The following is an 18,950-nucleotide window of genomic DNA, read 5'->3' on the forward strand; positions in this document are numbered from 1 at the left end:
TGAAAGATTCCAAATATCATGCACTGTTTTGAGTAGAAATAATCACTAGGCTTTAGGCATGCAGATCTCGTAAGAACTGCTTAAATGCATCGCAAGCAAAAACAGAAAAAGATACAAAAGCTACACTTAAGCGCATGCAGAAACTGTTCATTCTGGTTGTGTAGGCAAGCCACTTTTGTCCCTACAAAACTGATTCAGTGCTTCAGTGTACTCTAACAAAATCACACACTAAAACAAATGTGGACGGATTTGAGCCTTCATATATTTTTGCATCAAGACTGGCACATTATTTACACATTGATAGTATGTGCAAACCTTATACGCTCAAATGCAGGATGTCCGCCAACCTTCCACCAGTGCCCCCATCGAGTGAGGAGGGAAGTGCTGCAGACATCTTAACAAAAAATGTGCCAGTTTTCCGATCTGGGAACACTTGAGGTGCCATCACCGTCAAGTGAAGAGTCACAAGTGGCAGCATCGACTCTGTCTTTGGCGTCGCATGATTCTGTGGAGTCCCAGGACATTTTGGGATCTCTTGAATCACCGATGTTTCAAGAAGTTCTGGTTCCTCAAGATTCTGAGGCACACCACAGCAGGCCGCAGTCACAAGCATCGCTGGCTTCAGCAGGCAGTCGTAGGCTGGATACGTTGGGAAGCATTGCTTCTGAAGCAAAGTCAAGGGGAGGACAACGAAAAAGAAAGATAAAAGTCAGTTAATATTAGAGGAATTAGGCAATGTTTCAAGTGCAATCAAAAGATGCAAACCACAGGACGACCTCGAACTTTTGCCGTCTCTCCGCTCAAACACATTAGAGAGGTCATTGAGGATACGCATCTCAATTTGAAAATTAAATTGATGCAAGTAAGTGAATAATTCAAAGATTAATGTTTTTTAATGTCTACTTTTCGTATAATAAAGCCAAGAGACAATGAAACAAAAGGAAATAATTGATGAATTTAATTACTTTATATCGAAATGGAAAAATAAGGAGGAAAATGAAAGTATATGAAAAGGTAACTTCCCTTTAATGGGATACGAACCCACAACCTTCGAATTATGCTTGCATTGCTTTACCAGTAGAGCTGCAGCAATGGCTATCACTCTGCAAACATTCTTGGGCTTGTATGTGCATGTACTAGATCTCACCCTGGTAGTGTTAGCTAGCGTTACTCGTGCAACACTCCAAGAGCCTAATCTAGTACACATAAACATTCTAAGAAATTGATGGTGGAATAGCCTCCAGCTCAATTGGTTTGGTTTTAGCTCCCACCAGTGGCAAGTTATAATTTGTCCACTTTCATTTCCCTTCTCCTTGTGATGTTGACATTACAAATAAAACGACAGTTATTTTCCTTTATGCTTTATATACGTTTCCTTGTCCGTTGTTGTCATGTCAAAGCCGCTCAGCTCTTCTTTTTTGTTCGTTTTACATTGTGTTGTATCCATATTTTTGTGCCGTATTCAAGAATTTCATAAAGTTGATATTTGTGGGCCTGGTTGGCTGGCCATTGCAGCTGTAGAGATGTGTGAACATGTTTTAGCAACACACCTGCGATAAGGAAGCACTGACTTGCAACTAACGTTTGTTGTTGCAAGACAGATGTTTATCGCTTTCATCTGTGTTTACTCATTCAGCCTGTCTTGCAGCAATGAACCTTTGAGTTCACCACCTGTGCATGTAGAGTTTGCGCATGCATATAGCGATGCCTGTACATGCCTGTAAATAAAAAGAAATGTAATGAACCTTCAAGCAGACCCCATTGAAAATGTCGGTTATATGCTGCAAGTTGTAAAGCCTGTCGGGGCGTTCTAGCAGCGCAAGCATTTTTCAAATTGTTTTATTATTAGAAGAGGTAGCAGAAAGGGAAAAGTCTTGCCACCACAAAGCCAGGAGGCGAGGCTCATTGCCAACATAGACAACCTCTACCACTCCCACAACTATCATCCATAAGCCACATTCCTTGCCTTTTTTTGTGTGTTCCGTGGCTCAGTTCCAGAGATGGTTTTGCATGTTCTGCATTGGATGTTTGGCCAAAGTCTTTGTACGTAATTAGTGACATTGAAGGCAGTGTGCAAATGAGACATTTATACGTATGACCCTGTTTCCCTGGCAGGAAGCAGGGCTAAATGACGGGAGCCGTGAACAGCATGTGAGCTTTAAAAAAATTCTTAAGCTGAAAAAAAATGTACGAAATTTCTGCGGCTGTTGTGCTGTTCTGCAGTTGTTTAATACTTTGCAGGCACGATCGCCACTATATGACTTACCATTGCAGAGTCTAGCCGCCTCAATCCCCACACAGTAAGTCAAGGCTACGTCGTTTATGTCTACCGGGATGCCAAGAAGCTTTAATGCAAGTTGAAAAAAAATTAGTAGGCATGTCTCAATTGTTTGAACATTAATTATGATGACGTGATTTTTCTTGACAATGATCTACATGGCTGTGGGGGCCCTTTTCGGGTGACATACGATCAAAATTCATTTGTGTAGGTTAGCTACCACCTTTGCTTAGTACTACATGTGCGAGCATACCTCAGTGCATGTTTTACAGGTTGCGCAAGGTCAAAAGCACTGAGGTAGCGTTTGTGCGATGCCATTCGATGGCAGTTTTTTTATTAAGTTAGCCGTAACTGCTACACTGGTGATGCAATAGGTGAAAACGTGATCATGCGATCATTTTTTTCTTGTATTTGTTTTCACGCACATTGTCAGTACCATCATTACTATTTCTCGTTTTGTATCAGCATATCGTGTCCCATTTCTTTTATTTGTTTATGAGTTAATAAATATTTAGTTGTGTATAATTCTGTATTCTGTGAAAAGAAAGAAATAAAGATGATTATTATTATATTATTATTATTATGTATTAGTATTTTTTATGCATGCTCATTGTCAGTCGTTTCCTTCTTTCTTTTGTTTTGCTTCAATGTTTTGTGACCCCTTCCTGATTTGGCTTCCAAAAGGCGGCGGGCAGTAATATGTAAATAAAATAAATGATACATTAAATGAGAAAGAAACGGTGTTCTGTATTCCTTCAAACGCACATTATTACTCTAGGGGCAACTGTCATTTACAAACGTCAATGCTACAGCAAGTCGTTCTCCAGGCTCCAGGGGTTTCTCGAATGTGATGCTGCCTTGTGAGGTCCTCTGCGACAAAGCTCAATAGCTTGTCAAAGAGCTGTGGCGACTTGCGAAAGAACTTGTAGAAGCATCCCTGGTCATCCTGACGTATCAGTTGCATCTGTAAAAAATGGTGCATTATTACCTGGCAGCAAGACCATGCCCTGCCCACATACACGCGCAGGTATCAGGAGCTGTACACTTTTCACTGACACACACGTATAGCCACTAGCCATCATTAATTTTACCCCCTGCTTTGTTTATATGCTTGAATACAAACAGTGGTTCGGCAAAACAGGAGGGCCAGTCAACGGTATATTAAATATCATGCGGCCACTCTCAAGAAACTTCCGAAATTAGTCGCACAGAATTTTAACCTGTCCCCAAAGTAACAATTTAAATGCATTACACTTCATATTCTACAGTCACACTTCTGATAGACAGAAGATATAGGAAATCGAATCTTGTCCTCAAGCTTCATATAAGACAACCAACAGCGTAAAAAGGTGTTCTTGAATCTATGTGCCATACTAATGGCACAAATATAACCAGCAGTCCTCAGCTTTTTGTAGGGATGTGCTAATACTGAAAAGTAGATTTAGAATCGAATATCAAATCAAATGAAGAAAAAATAATCTGGATATCAAATACAATATCGAATAGCAGAAAATGTGTAAAAAAACCTAATCCTAACAAATTTTGTACAAGAGGGTGTAACAAGTATGGTCTAGTGTTAATAATGAAGGGAGCTCCAAATTAGTATTACAGATTGTCTGTTAAATAGAATCAAGTGCTTGTTACCCTCTGAAGCTGAACAGTAAATGACCGTATGTCGTGCGGCATACACGGGTTAGACAGACGGCTGTTGAAACGTCATGAGGTGTCGTCACCACGTATCCAATATACGATCTGTATGCTTCCGACGGTTAATCAGCCTGATCTTCGCTTATGCTTTCGCGCTTTCCGAACTACACCCTGCTCTTGTCGTTCCCCCTGTTCGCGTACGTCACGTTATCGTTTCGATAGGTGCTGTCAACCTGGACGAGCCTTGCACCGACGACGCGATGCTGTTTTGCGAATGGGGCGTTCGCGCGCTCCGAGTACGATCTCCGCATTACTACTTAAACCCTTTCACTTATGCGCGCACTTAAAAACGCTGATAAGTAATTGCTGTCCTAACGAAGATAAGTCCCCAAACAAGTCCAAACACTGGCTCCTAGTTCTACCACTGTAGATCATCGAAAGGAAATAAGTTACTCAAAGCCGTGAAGTCCTTCTTCTTTACGCAGTTGAAAGACTGGCCGGACCCACCAACGTCGCCGCAGAGGCCGCAGACGCTTTCCGCGCTCCTGCCGCCTTTGCAAGAGCAGCAGCAGCAAAAGCTTCTTTCTCATGTGGCACATTGCGGGAAGAGAACGCTGATGCCGGCGCCACAAGCGGCTAAGCTAGCTAAGCGGCTAAGCTAAGCGGCTCGGCAGCAACGTCGCGCGTGGTCGCGCGCAGATGTCAGCTGCAGTCGTGAGCAAGTAGACGCTATCGCGCGTGATGTTGATAATTGATGTAGCTTTTCTTGCCATAAGGATGTGAATATGCGAACATCGTGCATTTCTCAACATAAAAACAATGTACTAGCTCTAACATTGATAAATATAAATAAAATGGCTAGCCATAATGAAATTAAACATAAACTTTTCTCAAAGCCAAGGACGACCGCTTCCGCCATCGATGGGCCGCTGGTCTGTCAGCCCTGTGTTACGCGCAGCGAAGCGCGCACGTGTGCGCGTATCGTGTGGCTGGACACTCCCTTCATCACCCGCGTACGCGCACGAAGACGCGTATGCTTGCGTGTACGCGTAGCGAGACGCGTATCCCGTGGTGCGTGTGGTTGGGCCTTAACGCCAGTCTCCATCGACAGCTGACACAATTCAAGCTACAAAACTCCGTGCTGTACCGTTTTATCCATCATCCCGACGGACAACGCTGGGTGCCTGTACTGCCTCGCTGCCATCGGGATCGTGTGCTTCAGGTCTTTCATGACAATTTGGCTGCTGGCCACCTTGGAATCCCGAAGACTTACGAACGCATAAGAAGCCGCTTCTACTGGCCTGGCCTGTCTATCAGTGTGGCGAGATACATCTCTTCTTGCGTCATTTGTCAGCGTCGAAAGCGGCCAACATCAGCTCCTGCTGGGCAGCTACTGCCGGTCTCGTACCCTGCGGAACCGTTCGAGGTTGTTGGCATTGATCTCGATGGGCCACTTCCCATGACTCCAGCCGGTAGTCGAGGAATAGTCACAGCCGTCGACCACCTCACGCGCTATACCAAAACAACTTGCGTCAGTTCTGCATATGCTCCCAAAGTTGCTACCTTCATTCTTCAAGCCATAATCCGGGGTGACGGCGCCTCTCGTGTCCTTCTGAGCGACCGCGGAAAGACATTTCTTTCAGAACTGGTAGGCGAAGTGCTCAGAGCCTTCGGCACAACTCACAAGACTACTTCAGGTTACCATCCTCAGACCAATAGCCTGACTGAGCGGTTTCATCGTATGCTCTCTGACATGATAGCCGCCTATATACAACCAGATCACAGAAACTGGGACGCAATTTTGCCATTCGTCGAAGGATCGACATTTGGGCGAGTTGGTAGTGGTTGAACATCTTGAAGGGGCAGCGCAAAAAGATGATGACAGAAGGCAGGAACACACAGGACAGCGCTCAACTCACAACTAACTTTATTCGAAGGCATACATATACTTATGTACACAACCCATAGCCACGTGCTCTCCCGTCCATGGCGTCATTATCAGTGCGCAGGCAATAAACACGCAAAACCATTTAATCTAATGCTACGTTATGAAGCGGCTTAAACATTCAAATTCACTATCATGCAAGCTTATCGATGGCATGCTTACACAAAGCGACCCTTTTTTTCTGATATAGAAGGCCTCAATAATCTCCCTCGTAGTCTGATTTTTGTGCGTGGAAAGTATTGTGGTGTCTTTATATATTGGAGTGCACCCATGCTCAGAGCAATGCCACGCGACATGCGAGTAGGCATTACCGGTTCTACATCAGAAAAAAAGGGCCGCGTTGTGTAAGCATGCCATCGATAAACTTGCATGATAGTGAATTTGAATTTTTAAGCCGCTTCATAACGTAGCATTAGATTAAATAGTTTTGCGTGTTTTTTGCCTGCGCACTGATAATGACGCCATGGACGGGAGAGCACGTGGCTATAGGTTGTGTACATAAGTATATGTATGCCTTAGAATAAAGTTAGTTGTGAGTTCAGCGCTTGCCTGTGTGTTCCTGCCTTCTGTCATCGTCTTTTTGCGCTGCCCCTTCAAGATGTTGCCATTCGTCACCTTCGCGTATAACACCGCCGTTCAGCGCACAACTGGGTTTACAGCATTCTATCTTGTTTATGGCCGTTCTCCCGGTTCGTTTCTCGACGTTTCTTTCTTTTCTCCCCCTGTCAGTCCATCTCCATCTTCCTGCGAAGAATATGTTTCCCGCCTTGACCATTATCGCCAGCGTTCCCGCTTCAACACCAAAGCCAGACAAGAGGATCGCAAGGATCATTATGACGCATCCCATCGCGTAGTTTTTTACCAGCCCGGCGACGAAGTGCTGCTGTGGACACCAGTTCGCACTCCTGCGTTGCGTGAGAAGTGTCAGTCCCGCATTTTTGGCCCATACACGGTCCTGAAATGACGAAATGACACTGAAATGACGAAGTGTGGCGACGGGTCGGATGGGCTCCACATCTGCTCCGCACAGAAGCTACATTTTCGGCGAAATCACCTCCGCATCCAGATTCTACGTAATCATCGTGTGCCTGAAGTCAGCCCGAGCACGTCAACACCAAACTTGAGGGTGTAAGTGCTATATTTTGCATTTTACGGCCACATCAAGTTTCGAAGCGGGGCCGCCCCGCTAAACCTACTTCGCTAGTGGCGAGGCCTAGCAAAGGCTTCGGCCGCCGCACCGCTGCAGATGGCGAACGCGCTGCTCAATGCCGACGCCGACAAAGCCCACCAATCGTCTACCGGGGCCCCGGAGGACGAGGACATGGAAATTCGCGAATCCCAAGGACTTCTTCCGGCCGCCGGGGAGAACGAAGAAGACAATGAGCCTTGGATCAATGTTACCAGTCGTGCCCGTCGCCGTCGGCTGCAGACACGCTCGACCACGCCCCAACTTTCCCGAACGCCACCGAAGCCCGTTCTCCGCCACAGCCGACCGGCGATGCGCAAGCCCCGACAACCCCCCCTTCCTGCCGATGATTACAAGTTGGCGGTTCGTCCACGGAACGGCCTGCAGCTCAACAAGGTGAGCCCAGGGAAGTTGGTGGACGCCATCACAAATGCCGCAAAGCTGCAAATCGGCTCCACCGGATTCAAAGTACGCATCGACGAAGACCAAAACATCCTTGTTCTGAGCACTGCCTCAGAAGCTACGGCCTCGGCACTAAGCAAGATGCAAAAAATTACAATTGATGCAACAACATATGATATTGCATCATACGGAATTTCCCCCGATAACTCTTGCAAAGGGGTAATACACAACATCGATCACGACACCACGCCCGAAATGTTACTTAAACGCATTGAATCTCCCGGATACGAGGCGCTAACATGTAGAAGACTGGGAAACACAACCACCATGGTGATCACATTCTTGGGAAAAACAGTGCCATATTACATCGAATTTTCCGGCCTTCTTCTGCGGTGCTACCTCTACAAGAGAACCGTGCCACATTGCCGAACCTGCAACGAGACAGGCCACAGAGAGGACGTCTGCCCGCGGCCCCCCGCCACACCCAAGTGCAGAGAGTGCGGCACTTCGCTAGCAACGGAGCAGCACGAGTGCCAACCTCGGTGCTCTCTGTGCGGCGGGGATCACCCGACAGCAGCGAAAGCCTGCCCCAACAGGTTCCTGCCGCCCGTCAACCGCCGGAAACCGCAGCAGACCCTGAGAGCAGGCTCCTCGTCTCCGAGGCCGCATGGCGAGCACTCAGCATCCCGCAAGTCGCGGTCCCCGAAACGACGCGGAGCTGTCCAGGGGAGGAGCAGTTCCAGGCCGCGTTCCGGTTCCAGGCGTAGGACCTCATCGCGACGACGGACGCCATCCCATGGCAGGACCTCGAGCCGTGGTCGTTCCGCAAGCGGCAGGAGGGGAAGCAAGGGAGCAGCGCAGGTCACGCAGCAGGTGAGCTGGGCACAGGTTGTTTCTCCCAAAGCTCGTCCCCCCCCCCCCCCCCCCCCGTTGACACAGAGCTGGCACAGGCACATGCCCAGATTAGGCGTCTCACTGAAGAAAACGCAAAACTCAAATCAGAAATCACTAGCGTACACGCAGAATTCGTAGCACTTAAAGATGAATTACTTGGAAGAAATAGCACTACCCATACACAAAACACTTCAACCCCACCCCCGGAGAAGCGGAAACGGGAAGAACAGCTAGCTCAAAAAGTCACTTCAAACCCGACACCGCAACGAGCAACCGCGCAGCCCACTGCACCGCAGGGAGTCATACCCGTCCAATATGCCACTCTCCAGAAGGTAGAAGAGGTAGTAGCAAAAGCTATTCAGAGCCTTCAGACATCCCTACAAGCTACCATGCAGCAACAACTCACAGCTATACAACAGTCAGCGGCACAACAACAACAATACGCAACTCAACAACAACACTCTAACACTCAGTTGGCGGAACGCATCATGAGGCTAGAGGAACGCATACTAGCACTGGAAGCTCGTCAGAGCCGGCGCCCCAAGAAAACAGCTCATCAGACCCTACCAGAATTGCCAGATTCTCTGGGCTCCCCAGAACCCCATCTTGTGCACGCATCACCACCCCTTGATAACCAAGATGGCTCCGCCTCAACATATATGCAGTAGGCGCGGGGGCTCCTCAGGCGAAACCACGGTGTGGCAGTGGAATTGCCGGGGCTACAAGAACAAGTATGGATCACTGATACAATACATCGCTACATCAACAAGACCACCCGAAATCATCGCACTGCAAGAAACGAACACACACGTCCGCCTACCCGGATACGTCACTTATGGCACCGATACAGGCAGCAGCCTTCACACCCTGGTCAGTAAGAAGCTAGTGGCCGTTCAACACCATCTCCAGCAATCCGACCCGCTTGCCATTCTGCTCGAAATTATCCCACAGGCAACAAAGAAGAAGAGTCCCATGTTTGTTCTAAACGTCTACTGTCGGCCGAAAAGCGCGCCATCGGTCCTCAAACTGGTTTTGGAGCAAGCCACGCACGCAGCACGCAACCATCCGCTTCTAATTGTGGGCAACTTCAATGCAGCCCACCCCCTCTGGGGTTATACGTACACCAACCCCAGGGGAAACATGCTTCACAAAGTTATTGAGGACATGGATCTCACACTCGTCACCGATCCAAAGAATAGCACGAGGCTCGGCACAAGTGTTCAAAGAGACACGAACCCCGACTTAACCCTCACCAGAAATATCCCCCAAGCTTGCTGGACCAATCTGGAGGAGTACCTAGGCAGCGACCACGCGCTGCTAGCCACCACTCTCCATGGGCTCGAATACAAAGCCAGGATAGGCACGGCTCGCCTCACGGATTGGACCAAGCTGCGGGAGATAAGAGAAGAAAGAGCTGCGAACGAACAGAGCCAACAGCTTCAGTCAATTAAGGACTGGATCACTCAGCTTCAGAAGGATGTGAAGGCGCACACCAAAATGCTTGAAACATCCACCACCACTCCAAGCATCGACGCTCGCTTGCTCCACATGTGGGAAGCCCGGCGTAGCCTGCTGAAGCGTTGGAAAAGGCAAAGATTAAATCGCAAGCTCAAGAGGCGAATAGCACTACTTACACAAGAGGCTGCGGAATACGCTACCACACTATGCCGAGAGAATTGGCTATCCCTCTGCGACAGCTTGAGAGGACGACTGAGTACTTCTAAGACGTGGAAGTTATTGAGGTATTTAATCAACCCGGCCAGCAGCAAAACGGAATCCCACCACAATATGGCCCGAGTAATTCACCAATTTCCTGGAAATGAGGCGGACCTCCTTTTGGCTCTCAAAGCCCAGTACTTCCCCACACAGCCATCGGAGCCTCTGCCACCCTACACCGGCACCCCTAACGAGCTCCTAGATGAGGACATTCGTCTACATGAGGTAACAGCGGCGATAATGGGCTTGAGACGCCACACAGCCCCGGGAATGGACCAAATTACCAATAAGGCACTCGTAAATCTTGACAGCCCCTCACTACTAGAGCTTACCGCTCATCTTAATGAAGTATGGAGGAAAGGAAACCTTCCCGAGGACTGGAAAATAGCCGAGGTTCGTCTGATACCGAAGCCAGGCAAGCCACCAGCCATTGAGAACCTACGACCGATCTCCCTCACTTCGTGTGTAGGAAAGCTCCTAGAGCACATCGTTCTCAATCGGTTACAACCATTCCTGGAGGACTCGGGGAAACTACCAACAACGATGATAGGATTCCGTCCACACCTCTCAACTCAAGACATCCTACTTCAGCTGAAAGAGGAGGTGATTGTACCAGCGACACGCAACTCCCCCACGGCTATCCTCGCCTTAGATCTTAAAGGGGCGTTCGATAACGTCAAGCACACAGCAATCTTACAGAGGCTAAACGCGCTGGGCTGTGGGGCCAGGACGTACTCCTATATCAGAGATTTCCTCTCAGATAGAAAAGCCATCCTAAAGGTCGGGGACAAAGCCACAAACCCCTTCCTACTGGGCGGGCGCGGCACACCACAGGGCGCAGTGTTATCCCCTCTCCTTTTCAATATCGCCCTAATAGGCCTACCGCCGCTCCTCGATAACATCCCAGGGATCCGGCATGGCCTATATGCTGACGACATTACCATCTGGTCGTCCACAGGGTCCATCGGGGAAATGGAGAACCGCTTGCAGGAAGCTGCAGACGTGGTGAGCGACTATGCTAGGTCATGCGGGCTCAGCTGCGCCCCCCAAAAGTCGGAGCTACTCCTGGTCTCACCGCGAAAGAAGCACAGATGCGACTCGCCCACTATCAACATACAGCTGGAGGGACACACCATCGTTCCGTCTCGGAGCGTAAAGATATTGGGAATGGTTTTCCAGTCGGATCGCACCAATACAATATTAATTCAAAAGCTTAAGACTACAACAGCCCAAGTTACGCACATGATCCGGCGAATAACAACCAAGACAAGAGGCATGGGGGAGGCGGACACGCTTCGGCTTGTCCAAGCCTTCGTCGTGTCTCGAATAACTTACGCTATTCCGTACGCACTACTCAACGAGACGGAACTCAAGAAAATCAACACAATGATCAGAAAGGCATATAAGCAGGCGATGGGTCTGCCAATCAGTACGTCCACAGAACGCCTACTACGACTAGGTGTGCACAACACGGCCGAGGAGCTGATCGAGGCACATTTATCCAGTCAGAGAACAAGGCTGGCGATTACGGAAGCAGGGAGGTCCATTCTCTTACGTCTGGGGCTCTCTGCCCCTATGAGCCATCCGACGCCTCAGACTGTGAGCTTACCCCATGCCATCCGGAGAAAAATCACCGTACGTCCTCTGCCTCGCAACATGCACCCAGTGCACCACGCAGAGCGAAGGGAGGCCCGCGCCCTGGCCATACACAAGCGATACGGAACTTTACCCTCTACAGCCTACACTGACGCGTCTTCTTACTCCAGACGCGCAGCCACAACAGCCACCGTAGTCGTCAACACAGAACATCGGAGCAGCATTTCGCTCACACGAAACAATCCCCTCCAAGCCGAGGAAGCGGCCATAGCCCTCGCTCTCTCCCAAACAGAGGTTGAAGTCATAGTGACAGACTCCCAACAGGCGTGCCGCAACTTTGCTAGCGGCAGAATTCATGCCACTACACTCCGGATCATCAATCAAAAGCCGCCAACGAGGTCAGTCATGATCATCTGGGCGCCAGCTCATCAAGGCATTCCTGGCAACGAGGTCGCCAACCACGTGGCTCGAGATCTGACCCACCGAGCCGACGCCGAGGAATCTGAACCCGAGCGCATGCACCCTCTAGTCTCTTACCAAGACATCACACAACACTACAAGCTAACCCGCAGAACATATGCACCCCCACACAAGTCACTACCTAGAGAGCAGGAGCGATTCCTCCGGGCTCTACAGGTCAATACATTCCCCCACCCAACCAGGAATCACCTCATAGACCCTACAAAATTCTCTCCGCAATGCCACTTCTGCGCAGAGCCCGGGTCCCTCAGGCACATAGTAGGAGGTTGCAGAGCGGCACCATTAAATCATCCGAACCCTTACCCCACTAACGAGCTTTGGGAGAGAGCCTTGGCCAGCTCCGACCTCGAGGATCAGCAACGGCTGATTACGAGGGCCCAGGACGCGGCCCGAGCTCAAGGCATTCTGGACTGAGGACGCCTCTCCCTAGCTGCTTCACCTAATAAAAATGTTTATTCTCTCTCTCTCCAGTTAATTATCGTGTGACCCCTGTTGTTCCCTCCACTGGCCGCCGTTGCTGCTCTACCCAAGTGGTCCACGTTTCTCGTATGAAGCCCTTCACGCGCCGTTCCCCGTACCTCTAGGCTGCGGCCAGGATGGCCGCGCTCGCGCGAGGAAATTAGTGTGGGCATTTATGGTGCACTTCTTCATCATCAGGTGTGGGCTCCTTTTCTTCATCGTGCGGTTAGTCGCATCATCCTAGTGGACTGGGCCGAGGGTCCTTCGCCGCGTCTCTCAAGATCAACAAAGGTCGGCCCTTAACTGCGACGTCACAACACACACACACTCACACATATATATGTATGTATGTATATATATTGTCACGAGGTAGTGACGGTTAAGAAGGCAGCAAACTTGTGATTAGCGAAACGAGCGTTTTATTGGGCGAACTTGTGCCCTCGAAAAAAGGCTACACTCAAAGAACAACGGTAGCGGCGAACACGATCGGCGGTCGTTGAAATCTGATCAACGGGTTAAGCGCGTCGGCTTTTATACATCAATCGTCGAATGTTCCAGACTAATCGCTGGGACCCGCGCGCATTCCACAAAGTTCTACAATATTCGCGTCGCGCACACATGCAATCAGATTACACAAGGTTCGGTCACAGACAGTGGATGGAACTATCGATAACATTCCAGAAACTTCTGACACATGCAAGCGCGTCCTGCGCTGTGCGATAACATTTGTTAAGGCCAGAATACATGGGGCGAACTTTCACGACGAAGTTCGGGCGGCAGAAAATCTGCCGCGGCGCGACGCCGTATGCTCGTCGGGCTGCGCTACATGGAGCGAAGATAGGCCGGCCGCCGCCGGCGAGTCGCTGCGTTGTTATCAGTGTGTGGCTAGACGAGGCAAATGCGCTGTCGTGAAACACATGACAAAAAAAAAACTTTAACGACAATTATTATCGCTTTTGAATTACGGAACACTCTAAAAACGCGTAAAATTTTGTTTAGAAATGATTTCTAGTCTTTTTTGTGTGTTTGGGACATTCATGTGCCGATGAAGTTTAATGAAAGCGGCGATGCTATGCGTTGTGGCAACACTGGGCGGGTAAACAACTTTCGGCTCCTCGAACACCGCGGCTCTGTTCTGTGGCTCAACGCGCGTGCGGCCGAAGCAAGCAGACCCGAAAGTAGCAAACGTGAACTTGCCTAACCATGGCTCTTATTCGGAGCCTCCTCCTTCAGAAGGAGAAATTATTGTTAATGAAGTTAATAGAACTTCAAAGAAAAAAAAGTCAGCGTAAACACTGGGTGCACCAGGTATGGCAACAGAGAAAAAAAGGAGAGTACCACACCGCGGTAAGTACCGGTTTGTGTTTCCTACAATTTGCGAAATTGCCGCTGACATGTAAGTGTAAACAGCACAGAGTGTACTGGTCTGATGCATCACCCTTGTATGAGGCGTTTCATTCAGCAGTTTGTGGCTAAAAACTTCTTGCCGCGCTGGTGGTCTGAGCAATATCAAATGGGTCACCTCCATCCGCCTAGACTCAAGAGTTAGTAATGGACATAGTGCGTCATTCTCCTCCGTCTCATTTCCGATTCGGCGCTAGTGATTACGCCAGCCGTCGGGAGAAGTTTTTGTCTTTGGGTGCTGACGGCAGGTGACGTAACCTTTGTAATATGGCGAAGGCCGCGTCATTGATGTATGTATTTATAGCTTTTGGCAGCTGAGCAAGACTTCATGAATTGCTCCCTTAGAATAAAAAAAGAGAAAAAGAAGGTACATACACCAGTCATAAAGTGCTTTGTAAAAGACTATACATTTAAACAGTTCAATAATGTTCTTGTTTTACTCCAATCGTTCCAGTTCCAAGTCATGAAAAAGGACGCAGACCCCACCATGTTTTTTTAGATACTATAGAATGACACCACCCAAGTTCAACGAACTGCACAAACTGGTGAAAAGGGACTTGGTGAAGTCGTTCTTGTGTCGCGAACCTTTGTGTTCTGAAGAGAGGCTGGCCATCACCCTCAGGTACAGCATCGATTGCAATATGACTAATGCTTTCACATACTAGGGCTCTTCGATTTACAATCTCGGACGCGCCGCGGAATGTTTGCGGGTAGTCCTAGGATTTCCCACGCCACAGGAATATATGTTAAAAACGAATGTTAGACTGCTTCTCGGGGAGTCGACGGTGAGTCCGAGTCTGTAAATCGAAGAGCCCCACTGTTTCACCTCATTGATTGAGCGTTTTTCTATGTGCGCAGGTACCTCTCCTCAGGAAGTGCAATCATGCAGATTGCAATGAATTTCAGAGTTGTGCCATCAACATGTCGTGTCGTCATTCACCACACCTGCAAAGTTCTCTGGCGGCACTTACAGTCACTGTACCTACCTGTGAGTATGGCTGGCCTTATTTTTGTTTATACTCTTTTTTGTGAAGCGAATCACGGGCGTAACAGGTATTAGGAGCGTTAAATACTCAGAAGTGAAGTTATTTCTGTTTAAGCGATGTCATGCATTGCAACCTGTTCAAAATGCATTGCTTTCTTGTTTGTGTAACCTAGGAGCCAGAACTTGCCCAATGGCAAAACATCGCTGAGAAATTCAGCAGGCGCTGGAATTTCCCCAATTGCATCGGGGCAGTCGATGGCAAGCACATCCAAATTAAGGCGCCACCAAACTCTGGCAGCAAATATTTTAACTACAAGGTATAGTATTCAAAGTATTTTTTTTTGCAACGAACTGGTCTGTGCTGCTTCTAATAACGTGAATGACTTTTTACATACTCCAGGGCACATTCTCTATCGTGTTGATGGCGATTGTTGACGCCAGCTACCGCTTCATCATGGTCGACGTTGGGGCTGCAGGCTGGCCCAGTGACGGGGGAGTGTTCAAGGCAAGTTCATTCGGAAGGCAGCTTGTAAATGAAGACCTGAACCTCCCAGTACCAGCTCGTCTCCCAAACAGCAACAACGTTGCACCTCACGTGTTTGTTGGGGACGAGGCATTCCAGCTTCGACCTGATTTCCTGCGCCCGTACCCAGGGAAATACCTGACGCCGACCCAGAGGGTCTTCAACTACAGGCTGAGCCGAGCAAGGTATGGGGAGGGGGTTTCCGGCAAGCCTCCATTCACCATAGGAAGACAACTTGTGCTTCGCTAAGCACGGATTACACAAGCATACTGAAGTTTGCCTGTGTTCCTTACTTTCTCTGTATTATTATACTCTGTATTATTCGCACTTTGGTGAACTGCACGTTCCAGTGGGGTTTAAAGAGGAAAGGGTACTAGTCGGAAAAACTAGAGCAACGCAGATATGACATTTACTTGCATTTTAAACACCCATGCAGGTCTGCGGCGAGTCAAACCAGATGTCTACAGCAACTTTTTGCTGTGCAAAGAAGTTATTCCAACTGAATTTAAAAGATGGTTGCTTGTCAGCAGATTGTTCCTAGCTTTATTTTTAGGAACACTGAAGTTCTTTTTTTGAACAAATGCCTTAAAGGCTTTGGCAGCATTTGAACAATCTTTTATTAATGCGCGAAGTGTATTTTTTCCAGGCGCATCGTCAAAAATGCTTTTGGCATTCTGGCTGCACGATGGCGAGTTCTACTTGGCCACATCAACCTACTGCCCGACAATGCAACTTATGTTGTCCTGGCGTGCTGTGTGCTCCACAACTTTCTGTGTGCGGCAAGTGAGGCAACGTACTGTCCGCCAGGCTATGCAGACGTGGAGGACGACTATGGCAACATTGTTCCAGCTCAATGGAGGACTGAAATCCAGAGGAGAGACTTGCTTGACTTGGAAGCAACACCGTCAAGGAACTATAGTGCGAGTGCTGCGGCAACAAGAAACATGTTCGCGCAGTACTTCATGAATGAAGGTGCTGTGACGTGGCAGTGGGCGCATACTGGCCTCCTGCCACCTCAAAAAACTTAGGCACAACACCTGTATGCATGAGGTTTTTATTGAGGTTCTTCGAACGTGTATTTCTTTAAAAAATCTAAGAGTTCAAGTTCCATTTGTGACTTTAGCCTTTTAGGGCAAGAGCGAAACTTTTCTGCCAACAGCTGTCCGTACAAGGCTCCTTTGTCGCTGTTAGCGACTATTTGGGCGTCAACTCTGTCCAGTTCTTGTTCCCACGTACCCCTGTTTGCCTTCTGGGCTCGCCTCCTTCTCGGAGGTTCTGATACAAGTTTTATGGAGCTGGAGTGTAATGCTGCTGTGTCGTCACTATTCGACGTCCTTGCCTCAACACTACTTTCTTCTACGAAGCTTGTAGGGGCACTGCGAATCTCGTCCTCCTGTTCTTCCTGCGCTCCTGGACAAAAGAAAAAGCCAAAGCAGCGTAAACATCCTCAGCACTGACTCTAATGATTAATAACTCCAGCCGTAACTTTTACCTCCAGTGTTGTACAATCTCTCGAACACTTCCTCAGCGGTTTTAGTCGCAGCCGACTGAGAAATGTTGGATATGGTACTGAAAAAATACAACCAGCTTTATAAGAAGCGTGTCGACTGTAGATCGGTGTTTTATGGCATAGAAGAGAGGGCCCTGTGTGTGTGCGTGTGTGTGTGTGAGCGTGCGCGCGAGTACAGACTTTCCTTATTTTAATTTTTCCCATGTTATTACTATTATTGTGGATTGTTTGAGGTGAAAAGGGATCCATTGGGAGCACCTTCATTGTAATTTTGTAATCCTGTATTTTCCCCGTCTAATATTTGTGTATTCGTTTTTTTTCCATATTTCAGTTCAGTGATGGCCCAGTACCTGTAGGAGGCTTACATATGTATAAATAAAATAAGTAATGGCACATATGGAAATGTGAGCAATCTGTTTTCATTTGCATTAGCTTGCGTACTACCGGTTTGACACAAGCAACTAGCTCGCACGTGCATGATGAAGTACCAGTTGCTTTCATGTATTGTAGAATTCTAACTTTAAATGAGCCAGGTTGCTTCGCCTGTGCAATAACTTTTACACTTAAACAAAACAATTCATTTGCTTGCATGCAAACCTGAAACGACCAAGTCAAACAACTAGAAGGCACTCACCTGGCCACTTCCGCCTGATCTTTTAAGAATTTCAGCAAGGTGAAATAAGGCCAGCTCACGCTTGCATCATTGATTCCCTTCGCGTCACTTGCACCTGAGCCACTCGGGGCGCCGTGTTTGTGCAGCCGGTACTTTTTCGTGAATGTATCCCGCAGGCTCTTCCACCTAGCCTGTAGATTTTTTTCTGGAAGTACAGCAAAATTATTAGCGTACCAGCAACAAGCAAGGGAGCTTCGCGTGCCAGCAACAAGCAAGGCAGCAGCATAAATTTGAATGCTATCACCTGACTACTATCGCCTGAATACTATTTCAATGCTATCACACTCCTCTGTCCTTGGCTTGCCGCCGCTAACCATATAGGTGTGCACAAAAAGTATTAACGTAGCTAAGGGTCACGCGCCCAATAGTGGGCCGAAACTGCTGCGCCCAAACACAACCGCGCGCCCAACATCACCGCACATACAGCTCAGCCTCTTGTAGCGGTTGCAATCTTTCCTGTTGCAATCATTGCATCGTCGCGCGATTGCATGGGGTCGCTGTTCATTCACTGATTACGAGAGGTAACAACCTTCGTTCGCTCGAGAGAACACGCAACTGGCGTACGGGTACCACCACAGTAACATGCAGGGCGCGCGGCGGTTGGAGTTGAATGTATTTTGACCACGGCGAGCTATGATGAAAAGTGGGTGCTTTGAACGGGTGACACTCCCTTCTTAGCGAGAGCGACATAGTTGCAGAAAGCCCACACTGCATGCGGAAGCATAGAGGCACTAATATTTGTAAACATACCTTGCAGGTCGCATCCTATTTCGGCGGCAACTTCTTCCCACGCCTGAGCCTTCTTTCTTTGATCTTTGTAGTCATAGCGACTGCAGTCCCAGAAGATGGCACGCTTCTGAACAGCCGAAATTAACTTGTCGTTAAATTCCAGCCGCGCCGCTTTGGATTCCATGAATACGAAAAGCGGGAGACCGGCGTGAACGATAGAGCGGGATCGGAATGCACGGACAAGCGGGGAAGCGTAGACGGAAGTCGTTTCGGATAGTGAGACCTGATTGGCTCGCTTTGGGGCGCCGCTCATTTGCCGCTTCCGGTATCGTCGCCGCCCGACAAACTTTTCTGCGCCAGCTAGATCGGCGGCGAACGACGATTTCTCCGCCGCCGCGCGTCGCGCGTACGCCGCCGGGCGTCGAACGCCGACTATTCGTCGCATATTCGCTCCATGTATTCTGGCCTTTAGGCGGTGAAACGTGTCGCCCGATAAAGACAAGTAAACGTGTCAATACCCCCT

At 48.6% G+C, this 18,950-nt stretch overlaps 1 protein-coding gene across 1 annotated transcript; it reads left to right on the forward strand.

The window, feature by feature from the left end:
* Positions 1–13,977: 13,977 nt before the first annotated feature.
* Positions 13,978–17,378, forward strand: LOC139057057 (uncharacterized). Its single transcript, XM_070534849.1, has 5 exons — positions 13,978–14,629; positions 14,866–14,995; positions 15,166–15,309; positions 15,393–15,700; positions 16,162–17,378. The coding sequence occupies exons 1-5, from the start codon at positions 14,517–14,519 to the stop codon at positions 16,541–16,543; spliced, it is 1,077 nt and encodes a 358-aa protein (XP_070390950.1). The 5' UTR covers positions 13,978–14,516; the 3' UTR covers positions 16,544–17,378.
* Positions 17,379–18,950: the final 1,572 nt, after the last annotated feature.

Source organism: Dermacentor albipictus, chromosome 3, assembly GCF_038994185.2.
Source record: "Dermacentor albipictus isolate Rhodes 1998 colony chromosome 3, USDA_Dalb.pri_finalv2, whole genome shotgun sequence".
Taxonomy (NCBI): Eukaryota; Metazoa; Arthropoda; class Arachnida; order Ixodida; family Ixodidae; genus Dermacentor; species Dermacentor albipictus.

Excerpts from the sequence above, each read along its gene's own strand:
- LOC139057057 (XM_070534849.1), top strand. The coding sequence starts at position 14,517 with ATGACACCACCCAAGTTCAACGAACTGCACAAACTGGTGAAAAGGGAC. Across the intron at positions 15,310-15,392 it reads GCAAATATTTTAACTACAAG|GGCACATTCTCTATCGTGTT; the intron begins GTATAGTATTCA and ends TACATACTCCAG. Across the intron at positions 15,701-16,161 it reads TACAGGCTGAGCCGAGCAAG|GCGCATCGTCAAAAATGCTT; the intron begins GTATGGGGAGGG and ends TATTTTTTCCAG.